Raw genomic sequence first — 20,973 nt, forward strand, 5'->3', positions numbered from 1 at the left:
ATGTCTACAATTTTTGTAAATTAACTTTTAGAAGACATGATTCAGCTGCCTATAGCACAAAGTCTTTGTTTTTTTTTTGTGTCGTAAAAAGAAGTGTCGAATAAAATTAAGTATGTTTAAATTTTGATAGAAATAGATTTAACTTGTTTTTCAGATCCTTATTATTCTAAGATTTATTTGTTAAATGAGGGCTATCATCAATTTATTGTAGTATAAGCGCATGTGTACTTGTTTTTTCATGGATTGCTGCTTAAAAATTTACACCATTTTTATCTTATATAATATATATTTTAACTTTAAACCAACGAATCGGAAACATTAGTTAGTGATTTGTTCTAGTTAAATTTAATATTGTTTAGGTGTAAATGGAATTATTAAGCATAATTAATTACTTTATTTATATTGTAATATAACATATTTTTTGAATGAGAAGAGTTGTTTAGATTGGGTTGGAGTGGTTCGGCATTAATTTATATTATATAATAATTCATATTATAAATATTCCTTAAATAAAACACTTTGTCATTTTACTTTTTTATTTTTTTCTCGTCATTATATAATACTTTTCTAAAATTATTTGAATAAAATTTAGTTTTTATTATCTTATACATAAATAAAAATTATAAGTTGTCGTTGTGTTGTACAAATTTGGCTATTCAAGTTTTCAAGTGGTCAAATAAACTATTTTTAATATACGTAGCTGTTTTTTCAGTCTTCATTTTCTTTATTAATCTTGGTGTGTTAATTTTATCAGCCTTTCGCTTTGTCACCTAAAAAAATACACTTTTCAAAATGCTGTTTTTTTTGCAAACATAATATATATTCCTATATTCTTATACAATTTCAGTCTTGACCAACTCAAAGCCGAGATTGGTAAGAACCGCCGGTTCCAAAAATATAACTAAAAGTTAATTTTTCATAAAACGAAACCATTGAATTTATGGTTTCGTTTTATGAAAAATTAACTTTATGACAGCAGCATGTAGAAACCATAAACATTTAAGAAGCTAAAATTTACATAGTTAATTCGGAAATTATTATGTGAAGCCTTGTTGGTCTAGTGGCGTGATTTAAGGCGGCAGACCCGGAGGTCCTGGATTCAATTCCCAGGTCGGGCCAATAATAATTTATTGGATTTTTCTGTCAGAAAACTCTCAGTAGCAGCCCAGAGTAGTGTATACACACCCGTGTCTCGGAAAGCACGTAAAAGCCGTTGGCCCTGCGCCTGAACACTTTCCGGTCGTGTCGGATAGCCGTCCCATAGGATTATGAGTACACCTGTGTTTGTGCACACACTTGTGCACTATAATATCTCCTGCGCAGTTGGCTAATCTCTCTTGAGATTGGCCGCCGTGGCCGAAATCATGGACATTATTATTATATGAAGCGCAGTAGACTCGCCTTAGTTTCTTTATCATTTGAGACTGCTGTGAAGACAAAGTTGCGTCGATTGGAAGACGCTATCACTTTGGGCACGTCGTCGTTGTCAGTAGCGAGTGGCGTGGCCAGGGCTGCGAGACGGGCGAGCGCGCCTCGGCCACGGGTCAGCAGAGAACCATGATAGTTTTGCTAATAATCAATAAAACATAATTAATTTCACCTCGGTTTTACAGCTGAATCTGGTGTGTGTTTTTACTAAGTTATTTACGTATACACCTAGAACGCGATTCACTCAGCTTTTTTTAATGAAAACATTTAAATTTTAGTGGGTATTAAATATGCTCTATCCGTAAACCCGCATTGTCGTTTTCTTTAGGAGAGAGCATTTTTTTAACAGTAGGACCTCTAGGTTGTTCCTTTTATGAGCAACGGTGGACAGCGATGTTGGCTCAGACATTATCAAACATTGACTATGCAAAGTGTGAGCTACCAGAATTTTAGGTTATTTGGTATATTTTAGGTTCTATTGATTATACAATAAATAATAAATTTATATTTATGATACTGGTACCTGAAATTAATTTAAATAAACTTGTAGTACAAATCAACGGCTTATTGATAAACTCACAATTGCATTCTTCGACTTGTATGGTATCCTTGTTAAAAATAATACTGTTAATAATATTGAAAAACAAAAGTTTTTTTTGCCATTTTCTATTAAGTCTACACATACCAGTTACTATAAAACAACCTATACTATATTTTATGTTTTGTTACCTAACACCTGCACTTCTCCTCACACGTAGGCGAGGCCGCAGGTGGAAACTAATCATTTATAATAGTAAAAATGATATTATAATTACATCAAACTTGCTATCGTTGTTTAATTAAAAGAATAGACAAACCTGGAATATAGTAAATGACTTTTTTGGACTAGGTATATCTTTAGTCGTTTTTTTCTCCGGTACAATCGTGTCCATCTTCTCAACCAAGTTGGATTTTGTTTCAGATATCAAAGTCGACATACTACGAGAATTCAGGTTCGCTTTGATGATTGTCGTTCTATTTATACTTGTATCGAGATTTTCTTGATCTTTTTCTTGCTGTGAACGAAAAATTTAAATTATTGTTAAAAGTTGTAAAAAGATACTTAATTTTAAATCAATGCCAATTGGGTGATGAGTAAATAAGCCCCATTTGGATTTTGGATGTGCTTAATTTGTGTTTACAATTCGTCATGATAAAGGAAAACATAGTGAGGAAACCTGCATGTGTCTGATGAAAATATTCCACATGTGTATCCATCAACCCGCGTTGGAGTGGAGTGGTGGCATAAGCTCAAACCTTACCCTCAAAAGGAGTGGAGACCTTAGCCCAGTCACGGAACATTTACAGAATGTTATCTAAGAACATTAATGTTCATTAATGATATCGCTTACAAATTTGACAAGTCAATTATGTCACTTTAATGTTGAGATATTTTAGTATGCATTTTTGTATCACTTGTAATCTATAGCATTTAAGTTAGCAACCGTACCGTACCGTAACAGCCTGTGAATGTCCCACTGCTGGGCTCCTCTCTCTTTCTTTTGTGGAGAAGGTTTATAGCTTACTCCACCACGCTGCTCCAGTGCGTGTTGGTGGAATACACATGTGGCAGAATTTCAGTGAAATTAGACACCTGCAGGTTTCCTCACGATGTTTTTCTTCGCCGTAAAGCACGAGATGAATTATAATCACAAATTAAGCACATGAAAATTCAATGGTGCTTGCCCGGGTTTGAACCCACGATCGTCGGTTAAGATTCACGCGTTCTAACCACTAGGCCATCTCGGCTTTATAAATATTTTCGCAGTTCGTTAATTATATAGTAGAGCAGAAAGATATTTCTTCATACAATACTGACCATGTTTCTTAAGAACATTTCCCTTTCATGTCTCTGTTTTCTCCATTGCTCTTCAGACTCGAATTCGTCTTCTTGAGTGTCGGCAAATTCGTCAGAATTCGTACTTGGTTCCATTTCACCGTCTGCAAATACATGACAATACAGTGAGCATATATGTGAAAATATTTGTTTAATGAGTAACTTTTCTTCTTCAGATCAGTTTAGAAAAGTATTATTTTTTAGTTCTGAACACGTGAAACAATTTTTTTTTTTTATAAATAGGAACTAAAACTTTAAACTGAGCTGTAAATATCAACTTCACCTGCATTTTTCCACCGAAACTTGCGCTGTCGATGCCCATCCCCTAGATCGCCATCTTCAAACAGCAATTCTTGCAACAATCTCACTTCACGTTTGTCTTGATCGAGAACTTCACGCCTGTTAAAAAAAAAATTCCAATCATTATTTTTATATTCTACTAATTAATTCCTTCGAAAAACGAGTATTGCTAATATTCTTAAAAAAAAAGGAAATATTTGATAATACAATTAAATTAACGTATTTGTTAATTTCTATACATATATGAAATTTCTATACAGGATATGAAAATTAACGAATACTAAGAGCTGAGATGGCCCAGTCGTAAGAACACGTGAATCTTAACCGATGATCGTGGGTTCAAACCCGGGCAAGCACCGCTGAGTTTTCATGTGTTTAATTTGTGATTATAATTCATCTCGTGCTTTACGATGAAGGAAAACATCGTGAGGAAACCTGCATGTGTCTAATTTCACGGAAATTCTGCCACATGTGTATTCCACCAACCCGCGTTGGTGCAGCGTGGTGGAATAAGCTCCATACCTTCTCCTCAAAAAGGGAGAGGAGGCCTTAAGCCCAGCAGTGGGACATTCACAGGCTGTTACTATACTACAATTCTATTATCACAAAGCCTAGACATATATTACCTTTGACTATCACCATAATAATTATAAAATAAAATTGACTTGGCTTCCGTATCAGTACAACATGGAACAATTAATGTCGTTTTTATCGTCAAATTCAAATTTCAACGAATAGTTTGTAGTATATATGCAAGTAGAAATAAAATTCATAAAATAATTTTATAAAGTAATTGGGTGGGTAATATAATCTAAGCTCTACTCACATGTGTATCTGGCCAAGCTGCCTCTGCAGCTGTCCCTGGTGGAACTTGTCGTCGTCCCCTTCCTCCCGCTCCATGCGGTCCAGCCCCCTCTCGTCCTCGTCGCCCGACCCCACCCATTCATCTTCGGAAGTCAATTCAGCTTCATTTTCGAAGAACTCGCCAACTCTTTTCTCTTTCTTCTTGAGTGGTTTTAATTGGACTTCTACCTATAATTATTTATTTTGGAATTAAATTTAATTTGCTTTTATAAAAATAGTTTTTTTTTTTTATGACAGTACCTCATTCTCTTCTGAATCGTATTCTACAATTCTATCTTCTTCCTCGTTTTCTGACTCAAAATCATCTTGATCCTCTTCAATATCTTCTTCATCATCTGTAAGATGATGAGATAAAAACATTACTTCATAAATGTAAGTAGGACTATGAAATAGTTTTAATAATTCCATTTACACTAATCAGATATATGAAAAAGAAAATATTTCTTAATTTATCCCACGACTAGCATCCTGTGACTTCGCCTACGTCCGGCTATTTTTACATCCAAAAATACAAACTTGCACATTTATAATATTAATGAGAATTAGGATTATCATACATAAATAACTAATTTGATGTAATTCATTTAAAAAATACTTTTGACAAAAGTTTTATACTCTACCTGAAATTTGGAGCGCTCTTGCTTCAGGTTTCCGTTTCTTTAATTTTTTATTTTTTTTGACAGGCAGCTCAACATTTTCATCATCAGAGTCTATAACGAATTTTTTTTTCAATTGACTATTATCAATGCTGATTTTATTCTTTGGTTGGGTATTAGAAAAATATTTATACTGTTTGGGAACGTCCAATTCTGGTTCATCTAGTTCATCGAGTATTGAATTTAAGATAGTTGTTTCTTTTTCTTTTTGTTCAGGGCATTCCGTAACTTCAGCGTTGTAAATTTTGTCACTGTCACTATTTTGTGCTACCATTGGATTATAGTAAAACTTTCCCGTACAAAGAGCCGCTACATCATCACCAATTTCTTGAGATTGGTCATTTTCTTTCAGAACAGATCCTTGTATACTGTTTTCATTTGTAATTTCCTTATCTATTTGGGATACAAATGGATTGTCGTAAAATTTTCCCGTACATAAATTAACAATATCATCCCCGATTTCTTGAGACTGCGATAGGGGAGGTGGGTTTGGTAAGCTCACGAGATTTTCGGAGAAGCTTCCAGAGCACATTCCAACAATGTGATCTAGGTTTACCTGAAATAAAAAATGTTTAAAATATTAATTTACGTTTGAGTTGTATTCGTTTTTAATTTTTGGTAAGCTAGATAGCATCATCAATTTCCTGCCTAATAAATATAAGTTTCAATTTATATTCATATTTGTCATAGTGGTAGTGATTGGCGATTCGAAAGTACTTATAAAAAAATATTTAAATAAAAATATTTTGTTTTGATTGGTAGACTATATAAACCGCTGATTTTATTTCGCTAGCTAGATCATGGTATATTCTTTTTCGAAGCGGTGGTAGTATTGATTATAAATAATTGTAAAGCTTCTATATTGAATAAAGGAATTTGATTTTATATAAATAATGTTGTCCCATATTTAAAAATGAGAATAAAGGGTTTACTCTAAATAGTTATCGGTGTATAATTATTTTAAAAAGTTTTTTTTTTATAGAATTGGAAGGCGGACGAGTATATGGGCCACCTGATGGTAAGTGGTCACCATCACCCACCCACAACATAGACATTGGTATTATAAGAAATGTTAACCATCGCTTACATCACCAATGCGCCACCAACCCTGGGAACTAAGATGTTATGTCCCTTGTGCCTGTAATTACACTGGCTCACTCACCCTTCAAACTGGAACACAACAATACCAAGTACTGCTGTTTTCGGTAGAATATCTGATGAGTGGGTGGTACCTACCCAGACGAGCTTGCACAAAGCTCTACCACCAGTAATTAATTAAGGATAAAGCATTTCAATAGTAAAAGTAACCTTATCAATAAATTAATAACTTAGATACTTACATCCTCTTGTGTTTCACATACAACAGAGATCTTATCAGGCGAATTCAGATTCAATGTTTGATGATTTGTTCCAACTGAATTCATTATTGAAAATGATTGAGTGCCCAAATCAGGACTCGATCCATCTTCATTGCTTTTATTTAATGTGGAGATTGCTAAATTATTCGATTCTTGTGTCGAAAATAAGTCATCCGATGATTTATTTACTTGAGCCAATTGCAAATCATCATCTGTAAATAAAATTGCAGTTATTAATTTTTCATTTTTCAAGACCATCTAGAAATAATGAATTATCTTGAATATATGAATGTTATGAAATTTATCTGTTGGTACATTGGTAAACGATGTAATCTTTTATTGTTCGTACATATTTAGCATTTAACAATATGTTTGAATTTTATAACATAAAAAAATTTAAAATGTAATTACAAACGTTATGAATTACGATTATTAGTATTTACCAGAAGAATTTGTGATGCATTCAGAGAGACAATTTTGATATGATTAATATGTATATATTTTACTGAAATAGATGTCAACTGTAATATTATAGCACTAATATTCCTGAGAGTAAGTTTTACAATATTTATTACATGTATATTTACATGTATATATAAATATAATAAATGTATTTTTTTATAACATTTGGTAATTTTTATTTCGATATGTAATGTGATTGATTACCTACAAAAACTTAAAATTTGAATATTTGGTTGAAAGAAGTTTCATGCTGATTTTGAAATATAAGAAAATAAATTCATTAAAGTTTGTATATATCTATTACATTATCCTCGGCAAAAATGTTTTCATTGCTGTCTGTGTTGTACCTAATTATCTAATAACCTACATAAATCTTTAATATTAGTACAGTCACTACAATTAAGTTTAGTACAATTTTGTATACATAAAAAACTAGATCCTCCTCCTCGGTTTGGAGCTCGTAGTGATGTATAAAAATCGTTATTATAACTTTAAGATGATTACTTTTGTTGCAAATATAAATAGAATACCTTGGCTTTCTTTTATAATATCGTTGTCATCCATAGTTTCAATTACTTTCAATGAAGCATTGGTTTCCACATTATTCAATTCTTGATTATTTGAAGCAGATTCGTCATCTGAATCTTCAAATGCTTTCAAGATGCGGCCCTTTCTAGGCTTAGGCTCTTCTTCTTCTTCTGATTCTGAACTATCACTTGAATCATCATCACAGTCTTCTAAATCTGCATCGCAATCTATTTCTTTATTCTCAAGCTCAGCATTTGAAGTTTCTTTATCACTGAACACATCATCGCAATCAGACTCTTCTGCTTCGTCATCAACCATCGGATTACGTTTCTTTGGTTTATCTTTTAAAACAACGTCATCTTCAATTGGTTCTTCTTCACTCTCAGAACTCTCAGTATCAGATTTATGATCTGCATCAATAGCTTCTAGTTTGGCCTCCATTTTTTCGATATCTTCATCTGACAAATTTCCATCTGCTTCAGATTTCTGTTGTTTTTCTTCTTCAAGTCGTTTCTCCCATTCACTTGCTCTCTGTTCAGATATTTGTTGTTCTAATTCTTGTTTTAATTTTAAATGCTGAGTTCCTGGTTTATGTCTTAACATAAAAAAATATTAAAAATAAATATTAACAAAGTATATTATGACCACAAGATAGATGCATAATAATAAAATATTGATTACAATGTAAAATGGACAGAAAGTACTGTCTAGTACAGTAGGTTTTAGTAGTTGGTAAACCTGGCACCACCAATTAGCTTCCAACCTTATGAACTAAGATGTTATGCCCCTTGTGCCTGAAGTTACACTGGTACACTCACTCTTCAAACAAGAAAGCAACAATACGAAATATTGCTGCTTGGTAGTAGAATAATGAGTGGGAGGTACCTACCCAGTCAGACTTTGACAAGGACCTACCACCAAGTACTCACTTTTTTTCTCTATCTTTATCCATTTCTTCAAGAGAGTTGAGCTTGGCAAAGTATGTGAATCTTTCCTTCAAAATCTCCACACCACTTAGCCTACGAGATTCTGAAGGATCACCATCATCCAAATTTATAAATGAACCCGGACATCCAGTCAATTTTGGAGTAGGATTTAAGTTGCTATTAATGGTTAATATTTCTTCAGATTTTTCCTTTATATCTGTAATAATAAAATTATATTGTTCCTTTTATAAATAACAATCAAATATCAGGACTAAATGACTTTCAACAAACAGCTCAGGCAATCCAATATTAAAGATTATACACGCTGATTAATATATTTTAAAAATAAATACTTACCAACTAACATTTCAGCCTTTTCAATAAATTTGTCCACTTCGTCATAATTCAATTCATCATCAAATGAATCATTATCCTTGCTGCTAATATTATGTTGTTCATTGGTATTGAGCTGATCTTCTTTACTAAGTTCTTTAAGATTGAAAGAACTAACCTGTTCAGAGTCAAAATTTAAAGCCATAGCTTGACTTTCATTTTCTGTATTAATATGTGAGCAGTCACTAATAACATCATTTTCATGAACACCTTCTTCATTTGTCGCACTTATGCTGTTATTTACTTCTGGTTCATTTGATTTATTTAATTTTTCTTTTAAGCTATTTCCAACTTCTGTAATTTCATCCACTTGCATTTCATCATTATTTTGAGAATGATTATAATCATTATCTTTTTCTAGAATGTTTTCATTATCTGATGAATGAATCTGTTTACTATTATCATTGCTGTTTTCTTCTTTACTATCAATATTTATATCTTTTTCATCAATAGTATTTCCAACTTCTGTAATTTCATCCACTTGCATTTCATCATTATTTTGAGAATGATTATAATCATTATCTTTTTCTAGAATGTTTTCATTATCTGATGAATGAATCTGTTTACTATTATCATTGCTGTTTTCTTCTTTACTATCAATATTTATATCTTTTTCATCAATAGTATTTTGAAAGTTATTTGTAAATTCAGTGTAATTCTCGCAACTCGACACAGGATTATTCTTAACTGTTTCCTCTATCTCTTGCTCATTCTCTTCATCTTCTGTATCACTTTTACAAAGTTCTATAACTTCTTTTTGTCTTTGTTCTAACATCATACTGAAATATAACAAACATAATTGAATTGGTGTTGTGGTTAATTGAAAAATGTTTTTTAATATGCCATGTTTACTATAAATATAAAAAAATATTTTGTATTTAAAGTTCAACAATAAAGGAGGAGGGTTGGGTAACGGACATTTTTCGCCCATCGGCTACTTAATGTGATATCCATTTTTTATTATGATATTATGAACGTTTTCTTTATGTAGATATTATGAATATTTTTTCACATAATCACTGATGTCATTTGTTTCAGCACAAAAATCAATTATAATTAGTATTCTAAATGCAAGATTAAGATAAAAGAAAGTTATTATTAATATGAATTGAATGTTCCAAGAAATGGAAATAATAAGTTTATATTTATAACAGTAAGTTTGAGACACTTTATAATATATTTACTTGGTCTACCACCAAGTAAGTTTATTAGGGTTTTTTGTAGTGTTGTTGCCAGTATTATTAAAGCCAAAATTCTTGTCATTATAGAAGACGAGGCAGGAGTATTTTGATTTAGAGGCCTAGCAACACGAAATGCATGATCTACATTTAGAACACAACTTAAGTCCACTCTGTATAATACAGTTTTTAGAATTTCTAAGTATCGACAGCATGTTTCTATTTGTACAGATGCGAAAATCACTATCTGTTTTTCACCATGTTATTCATGTTATTATGTTCCGAAAACATTCGCAATGACTTCTGAACGCTAACACTTTTTGAGCGCGGCAAAACACTTAAACAATCGCGCGACTCATACTCACGCGCAACATATATTTTTCCGTTTAGGATAATCACAGTGAACTAAAAGAAATAAGTACTTACATAAAAGTTTATTAAGATTAGTATAATCGTGAGTAAAAATTAATATGGTTCATAGAGAGTTTCTCTAAGAAATAATAACTTAAAGATCAAATAAACCACAAAAATGTGCAAAAAAGGCGAAAAGCTCTATTTTTGGCCAATAATTTTTTTGACTAACTTTATTATTAATTATGTAAATTACTAAATAAAGAACTATATATCTTCAACTATAAAAAACCATTTAAAAATAGTCAGCAATCGAAATTTTCATTTTTAAGTGATATGGGCGAAAAATGCTTCTTAACAAGCCTCCTCTTTTAAACATCTTTGATGTGCCATATAACGTTCTTAAATCCATATTATACATGTATTAGTGTAACTATGTAAATTAATTAAAGAAATGCATAATTTCAATCATCCATTGAAATGTAAATTAAACCCATAAACAAGTGGATAGAAGAAAACCAGGCTAGGTATATTTTTGAGTTCAGTCAGGTTTAAAATATATGATATTAACACATTATTTTTTCTTCGTCATGACATTGAGGACATCTATAAGATATACATATCACTTATACTGAAAAAATGTATATACTTACGCATATTGCTTTAATTGTTCACCATTCATTTTAATAGGCAATGCCTTTCCATCCGATGTAACCGCAGGCTTTCTTCTGCTCATAATATCTTTTAGAGATAAAGCTTTTGGTCTGTGATACGGCAATGACACCTCCTTCTCTCTCAACATTCGATTTGATTCACTCTTTATTTTCTGCATATTTTCAATAGCTTGTTTTGCAGACATCTGTAAACATAATTTGTTACCTTAGTTACCCACTGAATCTTTGATAGAGTATCAAAACACAAGGGTTTGTGTTTTGAGAATGACAGGCAGAGAATGCAGTAGCATTTATCCCACCTTTTGTACATTCTATTTTGTTTTGCAATATTTGGATGTAAATAATAAACAGGATACAGATTTTTATTTTACCTTTTGTGGTTTTGGTGACGTAGATTTCACTTTTTTGGATCCTTGTACCTTTTTGATTGTTTTCTCTTCTCTATCACTATCTTCATCAGATGTATCAGGATCACATATTGATTTCATTGTGTTCACAGATGTTCTTAATATCTACAAATATAGGACCCTCTTTCACATCTACAATAAATATCTATAAATATACAAGTAGATTTGCGGATGTGTCCTATTTTATAGTTTCTTTGATACCAGAAATTTTTCCTTGTTATGGATAAGGGTTGGGGACATGCTCATTTGTCTCTCGGTATTTAGACCTGATTCTAAATAACTCTCACTAGAAACATCCTCATTTAAAATAAAGGATTTCCGTGATTGTAATCAACAAGTATAGTCACATATATTTAAAACAACATAACAAGCAAGCAAGACATACTAAAAATAATGTTGAGAGCTTAGCTTAGATAATATGAAGTCATAGATAATAATCATTATAAACTTGTTAATATTTTATAAAATTTAATTAATCTATATAAGTAGATATGCAGATGTGCTCTATTTTATAGTTCTCACTCAATTAATAAAAAACGAGAAAGTTATGTCACATATTTATTAGTATCATATTTAATTGAAAGAAAATTTGTATGGCATAAACAAATTGGGTGTCTTAATTTGATGCTAGCCTAGCTAACATATTAAAATATTCACCGCTCTCTAAATATTTTTTATCATTTGGCTAACTTTAAGCATATTATTAAATGTTAACAAACTATTTAACTTATCAAGATATTGTTTGTTAAAATATGAAATTACACTTACTTGTTTTATTTCAATACAATATGCATTATCACCTACTTCACCAGAATCATTTAAACCCGAATGAGCTACTTTCTCTGTATCTTTAGATTTTGAGGATATCAAACTTTTGAATTTGTCTTTGAGAGTTTTTTTCTTATTTTCCGTTCTAATCGATTCATAATGATTAGGTTTTTCATTCAGATTAAGGTCGCTAGAAGAATTTTCACTATCACTATCAGAGTTCTGGATACTTTTAATTCTTGACCTTTTCTTATTACTTTTACGAAGGCTTATTACTTCTTCTTCATCAGAAGCTTGTTCAGTACTCTTAATCGATGTGTTGATTCTTTTATTAGTTTCTTCATTTTCCTTGTCTAAGTCGCTATCATCATCGTAAAATGTTTGAATACGTTTTTTTGATACATGAAAATTTTCCTCGTCATGGATAAGGGTCGGGGACTTGCTCATTTGTCTCTCGGTATTTATATCTGATTTTAAATAGCTCTCACTAGAAACATCCTCATTTAAATTAAGGATTTCAGTCATTGTAATCAACTAGTGTAGTCACATACGAATGTAGTCGCGTATATTTAAAACAAGGTAACAAGCAAGCAAAATATACTAAAAATAATGTTTTAAAGCTTAGCTTAGATATTTTCATTTATAATATGGAGTCAGTTAATAATCATTATAAATTTGTTAAAATTTTATAGAATGTTTAATAGACGATTTCGCGCCTTCTTCTGTTATCACTGTCAAAACTCAAAACACAAATGTCATTGTCGTAATTGTCATGTAAAGTTTTTTAATATTCAATTATGAGGCAAAGGTAGTAGTTAATATTAATTGAAACCTGAAGGCCAGAAAATTGCTGTCAGTTAAAAAAGAACTACGTTTTGGTGAAAATATTAAACATATGGAAAGTTGTATAATAAAATACTAAAATAAAATAAATTGAATTAAAACCTCCTTTAAGAAGCTCTAAGAAGATTTTTTATTAATGACAGTATTATGTAACAGAATAACGACAAAAAATAAACAAAAAAGCAATTAATATATTGTAACACCTGCAGGTGTTTCACGTCCAAAACTAGCATTATCCTTTTCTGATGACAAATCACAAATTGCCGCTTCAGCAGTAGTCAATAGCGATGCCACCCCACTGGCATCAATCAATGCACTTCTGACTACTTTTGTTGGATCTATAATACCTCTTTCAATCATATCAACATATTCATTATTAAGTGCATCGTATCCGTAGTTCAAAGTCATACCTTCAACTTTTGATACTACGACAGCACCGTCACAACCAGCATTACTTGCTATTGTTAAACACGGAGTTCGTAAAGCTTTTTTAATTATGTTTATTCCGATCGCTTGATCAGAATTAGGTGGTGTTAATTTTACTAGTTCTGGTATACAACGAACTAGTGCCGCGCCACCTCCAGGGACAATTCCCTCAGCTACTGCCGCTCGAGTAGCATTAAGAGCATCATTTACTCTGTCTTTTTTTTCATTGACTTCTACCTCACTACATCCTCCAATACGTAAAATGCAAACTCTACTTTTGAGCCTTGAAATTCGATCCAACAATCTCTGCCTGTCAAACTCTTTTGTAGTTTCGTCATACTCAGACCGCAATAGTTCAATCCGTTGTTCAATTTCCATTTTATCTCCTTTTCCATTTAATAGAAGTGTAGAATCCTTTGTTATTATCACCTCACCAACTTTTCCAAGGCTTTCAAATTGACAGTCTTCGAGTCGTATTAAATTTTCATTATCTTCAAAAATCACACCACCAGTGGCGATAGCAAGATCAATTAAAGTATTTTTTCTATATTCACCAAAACCTGGTGCTTTAATAGCAGCCACTTGCAAGCCAATTTTTAATTTATTTACTACTAATACTGATAAAGGTTCTCCCTCATAATCTTCTGCTATAATAATTAATGGTTTTTTATGATTGTTCGCAATTTCTAACGCTGGGACTATTTGATTAGCTGTAAAAATCTTTTTATCAGAGTAGAGAATTAAAGCGTCATTATATTCTACTTTAGGACCCTTTTTCGAGTTTATAAAATAAGGTGACACATAACCTTTCTCTATTTGAATTCCTTCTACTACTTCTATTTCATCATTTAAAGTTTTTCCATCTTTCACAGTTATAATTCCATCTTTACCAACTCTATTCATAGCATCTGCTATAAGTTTCCCGATGCTCTTGTCACCATTAGCAGAAATCGTAGCGACTTGTTCAATTTCTTCTGAAAGTTTAATAGGTTTAGATATTTTTCTTAAATGTGCCGTCACAGTTTCAACAGCCAGCATGACACCTTTTCTAATTTCGATAGGATTAGCACCTTTCGAAATACTTTCAAAACCCTCTCTTGCTATAGCTCTGGCTAAAATTGTTGCTGTTGTTGTGCCGTCGCCAGCTTCCTCATTTGTTTTATTTGCAACATTTTGGACAAGCTTTGCACCAATATTTTGAAATCTGTCTTTCAATTCGATTCCCTTTGCCACGGTAACGCCGTCTTTTGTTATTTTTGGCGGTCCAAATGCTTGTTCTAAAATTACATTTCGTCCTTTTGGACCTAATGTCACTGCAACTGCATCAGCTAGAATATCAACCCCCTGCAACATGAGAGATCTTACATCTGGACCGAAACGCACTTCCTTTGCAAAGAAACGTTGGCTTGAAATTAAATAACAAAGTTTTTTATTTGATATTTTTAATAAATTTCGTAAACGATACATTTTGTAATGTTAAATTTTCGATTTATTTTTATTTTCGATGTAAATATAAGATTTTAAGACAAAATGTCACGCAATAATATTTACCTCAAAAAATACACTGACACATCATTCTAATATAGAACGTTGAAATTTGTATTGTTTTTGTCTTAATTTAATTGAGCCAGAATTATTAGTTGGTATTATAATCTGTTTTAATTATATGTTATTTTACCACTCATTCGTTTTTTTAATCTTTATATTTTAAATATAGCCATATAATAGTAATCATCATAGTTCAATACTTTAATTCATTTTACGCTTTAATTTATTAATAAAAAAACAATTAAAATTGACCTTATATAACAGCAACATAAATTAATATGTTGTTACTTGTTGGCAGTGCTGCTACTCTCGTGCTTTCGATGCTTAATCTAGTACTTTTATATTTCATCTTGTATTGGAGAACACTGTCGTTTATAGAATAAATTATAATTTCCCTAATTTTCAATGTGACAACAAATTTTTGGGAGTGTATTTTTTTAACTGGCAACATTAGTTGTCGGTTACATTTTAAATTATAAAAATACAGAATTACAGAAATATTTTCAATTAATACGTTCTGAAAAAAAGCATTTAATATGAGTACAGTAAAAAACTTTATAAAAATTGATTTGAACATAGGGGATCAATTAACGTCTATATCGTGTGGACATATTGTTGTAGAAATTATAAAATTCTTAGCATATCAAAGACTTCAAATTCCTTATACATATCAGTGGTTAAAAGAAATTGTTAATAAACGAAAGGCTTGCAAAAATATAAAGGAAGGTTTTCAGTCTGAAAGGCATTTTCGTACAGCATCAACAGCACTGGATAATCTTGATTTTATTATTAAGGTAAAATGCGAAACGTCTCTTAAGTACTTATTTTTTGTTATTAACAACAATGTACAATTTATGCTTTAGTATTCATTATTTTATATAATTATTATAATTCATAGTGAAAGTATAATTATGTTTCGTTATTTTAGAGTCTTTTAAAAGAAATTGGTGGTGCAAGTGTACCTGAAGAGATTTGCATAGCTTTAGGTTCTACACCTATTACTTGCAAAGAAGTATACCGTCTCATTCTGCCTACCAGTTGTCACATGCCACAGTGCCATTCAAGCAATATTGCAAGCGATCAGAAAATACAGAGAACTGTTTTCAAGTAAGTGAAATTATTTGTATACCGTAACACCCGTAACAGCCTGTGAATGTCCCACTGCTGGGCTAAAGGCCTCCTCTCCTCTTTTTGAGGAGAAGGTTTGGAGCTTATTCCACCACGCTGCTCCAATGCGGGTTGGTAGAATTCACATGTGGCAGAATTTCAGTGAAATTAGACACATGCAGGTTTCCTTACGATGTTTTCCTTCACCGTAAAGCACGAGATGAATTATAATCACAAATTAAGCACATGAAAATTCAGTGGTGCTTGCCCGGGTTTGAACCCTCGATCATCGGTTAAGATTCACGCGTTCTTACCACAGGGCCATCTCATTATTTGTATATTAAAGTATAACTGTAGGTTATATTAGTATTCTTTGCGATAAACCTCACATTTTTTAATATTAATACAATATTATAAAATCTGTTTCAGAAACTTAGTGACGTCAGAGAAGTTGAGTGAAGTTTTCTTTAATTCAATCTCTCCAACAAACATGTATGTGTTTTTAAAAAAAAACCCTTTGAGCAATCAAGATATTGTTTGCAGTGACAGTTTTGTATTTGTTAATGGATACAAATTACCAAGAAGTTGTAAAGTAATTGTTTTAGATTTTACGGCCCAGAATCCTGAAAATATATCATGTTGTAATAAGTTTCAAGTATTTGGTGATGTCATCAGTAAAAATTTTGATAACCTTAATATAAATAGTGATGAGTCCAGGAACAATTTTAATAGTATTGAGTCAACTGACGAAGTCAAATGGTTTCAATCTGCTTACATTATGAAAGGTTTCAAGGATTGTGTTGCTAATGGGAGCTCAGTTACCAATGCCTGGTGTCAGTCTTGATGGTATTGAGTATTTGCAATATAGGACAATTATTGTTTAGAATCAAAATAAAAGCACTTTTGTGTTTTGACTGGTTTAATGTTCAATTTTTTTATTGACAGACTGACTGTTATAATATATTAATGTGTCATATAGTTTAATATATTGTATGTAACAATTGTTAATAGTTATATATCTTATGTATTTAATCCGAAAAATTCATACATTAATCTGATCTTGACATGTAGTGCCATATTATACAATTACTCTAGTTCAAAATCTGAAATATATTAGTAAAATTGAATTAAAATATATTATGTTTCTATTCTACAAGTAACCTTTTTTAATTAAATTTATCATCTATTAAAGTAATACAACCTTTAAAGCTAAGATTTAATTCTGAAACGCTTATGACAATAGAGTAAAAAAAACATCGAAGACAGCCCATGGACCTGAGGTTACAGTAACTATATTTGGGTAATCCCTGAATTAGTAAATATTCGAAGCATCAAATTTCTACCTATTTTAAACTAGTACAATTGTCTTATTTTAAAAGTTGAAACTAATTGTTACACTAAACAAGATAATATAACAGGTACATACTAAACAATAGTTTTCTCTACACTTACTGTATTCATGGAATTGATTATAATTTCTAAAGTAGATAATAATGCAAAAATTTACATTAAGTAGTAAATATATTTAAAATCTGACATTAGTCATTCATTATATTGAATTGAATTAAATAGTAAAATGTTTATAAAAAGCATAAAGCTGATTAATACTGTGTTTCTACCAAGCCATTGATTAAGACAACTAATGTATTGTTTTAATTTGGTCTATAAGGCAAGTATGATCCATGTATGTTAATTTTAATATTACATGGGTATATTTTAATTGTAAATTAATTACTCTACTTGATATTTTTTAGTGTATAATTCCTCTGAATCTACAAGTTAATATGGTGTACTTCTGCTTGTCCATCACTAAAAATTGTTCTCTCTTTACCCATAATACAATCTGTTTTTAGATCATGGTCTTTGGGCCTCTGCGTACAATTTCTAGCCTGACAGTTATTGTAAGCTTCATTGAATTCCACAATCAAATTATTTCTACCTCCATTAGGACCAACAACATAATCACATTTAATAGATTTTGTTACCATGTCTCGAAGACAACATTCAAGAAGTTCATAATATTCCAACCAGAAGTTTTTAGGAAGTTCCTTTAATTTTAATCCAAGAGATTCGGAAAGTAGTCCAGTAACAAATATGTCGTCTATCCAAAAATATGTATTATACATAGCTTCTTCACACATTACAGATGCAATTTTTGGGCTTATAATATAGTACCAGCCTGATAAGTATGGTGGATAAATATTCCTATTATATTCTTCAAATGTGACATACCATTTGTTTTGTTTATTTCTTCTTGGTAGAGTATTATTTAACACATATCCCATTAGTAAATTCTTTTCTCCTCTTGGAAGTTTTTTAAGGAAATTATATGTTCGATTGAAGTTAAAAACTGTATCATCATCAACTTTTAGTATGAATGAAGCATTCTTGCATATATTAGAAGCCCACTCTAATCCCATGAGATGTTTATATGTAAGATTCCTGTAGTTTTCAAAGAAAGAGCCTTGGAGTATATCACCATATGTATTATTTTCATCATTGATGGCCTCTTGTGTTATATATCTGAAATAAATTTAGTATAAATTTAATTTTATGAATGAAATTCTGTTGTCAAACAAAATTATTTTTGCCAATTTTTTTATTATATAGAGAAAACTCAAAAAAAAGCTTACTATGTAAAAAGTTATAAATAGGTGTACATGTGTTTACCTTTCGTTTATTGGTATTTTTGCCAGCAAAAATACTCTAGCAACTCTAAGTGATGCTAAATATTCTGGAGGCATTGCTCTCCTGTGGGCACTTCTGAGTTCGACATGTCCTGCATATGAAGTAACAATTATCACTAGAAATGGATTGCCTGAAAATTAGAACAAAATATATAGTATATACAAATTTTACATTAAAAAAAAATTATGAACATTACTAAAGAAAAAACAGACCACAATTTCAATTTAAAATATTAAATTGGGCCAAATTACTTATGAATACTATAGTAATATTAAGATATCAGCTTAGATAATTTACTTACGATTACATGAGGTATTTGAAGGTTGTATAAGAGTATTTCGGAAATAATTGTTTTGTTTTAAAACGAGAACTGTACTGTTATAATTGAAATTTGAAGTATGGTAAATCCATATTAACAATGATATTAGAGCAATGATAATTAAGAAGACTAGTTTTTTTGGCATTTTCATTAAAATAGAACACTTATTTATATTTACATCGTGTTATTTAAGAATAGTTGTGCTGCAAATTGATTGCTTAGTTGATTTAAAATAACTGCGTCATTTATTTAATTAATTTTTAATTGTAACTTCAAACTGTAACATATAAACATTTTACTTAGGTAACTACTTTTCAGAAGCACATTAAATCAATTAAATTAATAAAGTTCATTTGTTTTTTTGTGCATTCCATTTGTGATTTTATGAAATTTGACACTGACGGGGCCTTTTTGATATTTGCTGTTTCTAACGATTTTCTTTTGCTTATATGACAGTTGTGTTTCGTTTAAAAACGAAAAACTTTTATTTTTCACATTAAGTATTGTTTAAGTTGTTGTATTTACTTTTCACGTTCAATTGTGTACAAAAAGAAGCGATATTTTTTCTTCTTTCTCTAATTAAAACTAAACAAAGCATAAATAAAGACCTAAAGTTATAAATTTTACTTTAAAATATCCCCCTAGATTAATGGAATTTCTTTTTTTTAAATTTGGCTAATATGGGAAGGTACCTTAAATGTTCAGAACTCATGTTATAGTGTAGGCATTGCTTATATTTCGAGCAGTGAAGAAACGTGAAGAATAAAAATCTATCTTATTAGCTACTTACTTCCAAACATATCGGAGGTACTAGCAACTCCTAGCTTCCTCAAGTTATTAATATTAGCCTCTCTCAAAATCCAGACAGGTCTGGATTAGGTGCAGAACCGCATCTGCCTCTCGTAACCAGTTAGGGTTATTAGATGCTACCACAATATTAGAATCTTGTTCTATACACTACAATGTCTTATTTTGATTTAATTGTTCGATTTTTTGTAAATATTACTCATATTGTATTTTTCCATTAAGTTCGGCCATAATTTTTTTTATAAAATTTGTCATACTCTATTTTTATATATTTATTACTTTTAAAAATTAAAGATATAATTATTCCCCTACTTTTATGATACTTAAATATTGAAAAAAGGGAAAATTGTTTTATGATACCTATATTATATAGGCTACCATTTAGTACAAATAAGTATCTACCCACTGAGATAAGAGAAAGAAAATAAAACAGCCTCTTGCCTGTTTTTATAGGTAGAATTTACATTCTGAGCTGGCGGATTAGTTTACTTTTAAAAATTCGATTTAAAAGTACTTGCAATTTGTTTGTTTGTACTTGAATAAAGTATATTTTGTTTTCATAATTTCGATAGAGATCTAATAATATCGATGAGTATTCAATGGCTGAGTCCAAATTATTTGAGTAGATATAGGGGTTCACTATGTTACATAGTTACCTATGATGCATCAACGTGACAAAAAAAAATACTTAAGTATAATAATGTAACGATAAAAACGTTAGACAAAAATTTGTTTGTTTTAAAAATAAAATCAAACTATATTTTTATGTAGGTAGTTAGAAATTAAAGACAACAGCATTAGGTTGTCGCAAACCAAAATTCATAAGACCTTAAAACGATGTTCTATTGAGTGTATATTTATATATTAACCTTAAATTATTTCATATTGAATCTTGCTTTAATATCATTGAAAAGTCGATTGTGTCAAGAAAACCGAAATAAACAATTGAAACCTGAAACATTTTGATTATTCGCGCTAGCTTAATATACTTATCACTAAATCATAATGGTTATGAAAATCATAAGTTGTAAGTATTTAGAAAAACTTGACACCAATGCATTATTTT

General features: G+C 30.7%; 4 protein-coding genes across 4 annotated transcripts; 1 reads left to right on the top strand and 3 right to left on the bottom strand.

Moving 5' to 3' along the window:
* Window positions 1-551: 551 nt before the first annotated feature.
* LOC126775788 (claspin) lies at window positions 552-12,982 on the bottom strand. Its single transcript, XM_050497877.1, has 15 exons — window positions 12,170-12,982; window positions 11,366-11,506; window positions 10,974-11,179; window positions 8,756-9,570; window positions 8,402-8,615; window positions 7,475-8,067; window positions 6,465-6,694; window positions 5,089-5,680; window positions 4,709-4,803; window positions 4,431-4,636; window positions 3,588-3,703; window positions 3,287-3,408; window positions 2,286-2,483; window positions 1,402-1,569; window positions 552-770 (listed from the first exon to the last, which is right to left on the bottom strand). The coding sequence occupies exons 1-15, from the start codon at window positions 12,692-12,694 to the stop codon at window positions 657-659; spliced, it is 4,335 nt and encodes a 1,444-aa protein (XP_050353834.1). The 5' UTR covers window positions 12,695-12,982; the 3' UTR covers window positions 552-656.
* Window positions 12,983-13,198: 216 nt separating this feature from the next.
* Window positions 13,199-14,905, bottom strand: LOC126775795 (63 kDa chaperonin, mitochondrial-like). The gene has a single exon (XM_050497887.1). The coding sequence runs from the start codon at window positions 14,903-14,905 to the stop codon at window positions 13,199-13,201; it is 1,707 nt and encodes a 568-aa protein (XP_050353844.1).
* A 581-nt stretch (window positions 14,906-15,486) lies between these two features.
* On the top strand, window positions 15,487-17,057 carry LOC126775813 (uncharacterized). The gene is made up of 3 exons (XM_050497916.1): window positions 15,487-15,780; window positions 15,915-16,093; window positions 16,523-17,057. The coding sequence occupies exons 1-3, from the start codon at window positions 15,523-15,525 to the stop codon at window positions 16,935-16,937; spliced, it is 852 nt and encodes a 283-aa protein (XP_050353873.1). The 5' UTR covers window positions 15,487-15,522; the 3' UTR covers window positions 16,938-17,057.
* On the bottom strand, window positions 16,995-19,514 carry LOC126775808 (beta-1,3-galactosyltransferase 5-like). The gene is made up of 3 exons (XM_050497910.1): window positions 19,083-19,514; window positions 18,764-18,911; window positions 16,995-18,616 (listed from the first exon to the last, which is right to left on the bottom strand). The coding sequence occupies exons 1-3, from the start codon at window positions 19,249-19,251 to the stop codon at window positions 17,866-17,868; spliced, it is 1,068 nt and encodes a 355-aa protein (XP_050353867.1). The 5' UTR covers window positions 19,252-19,514; the 3' UTR covers window positions 16,995-17,865.
* Between the last annotated feature and the right edge of the window lie 1,459 nt (window positions 19,515-20,973).

This window comes from Nymphalis io, chromosome 19 (assembly GCF_905147045.1).
Source record: "Nymphalis io chromosome 19, ilAglIoxx1.1, whole genome shotgun sequence".
Lineage (NCBI taxonomy): Eukaryota > Metazoa > Arthropoda > Insecta > Lepidoptera > Nymphalidae > Nymphalis > Nymphalis io.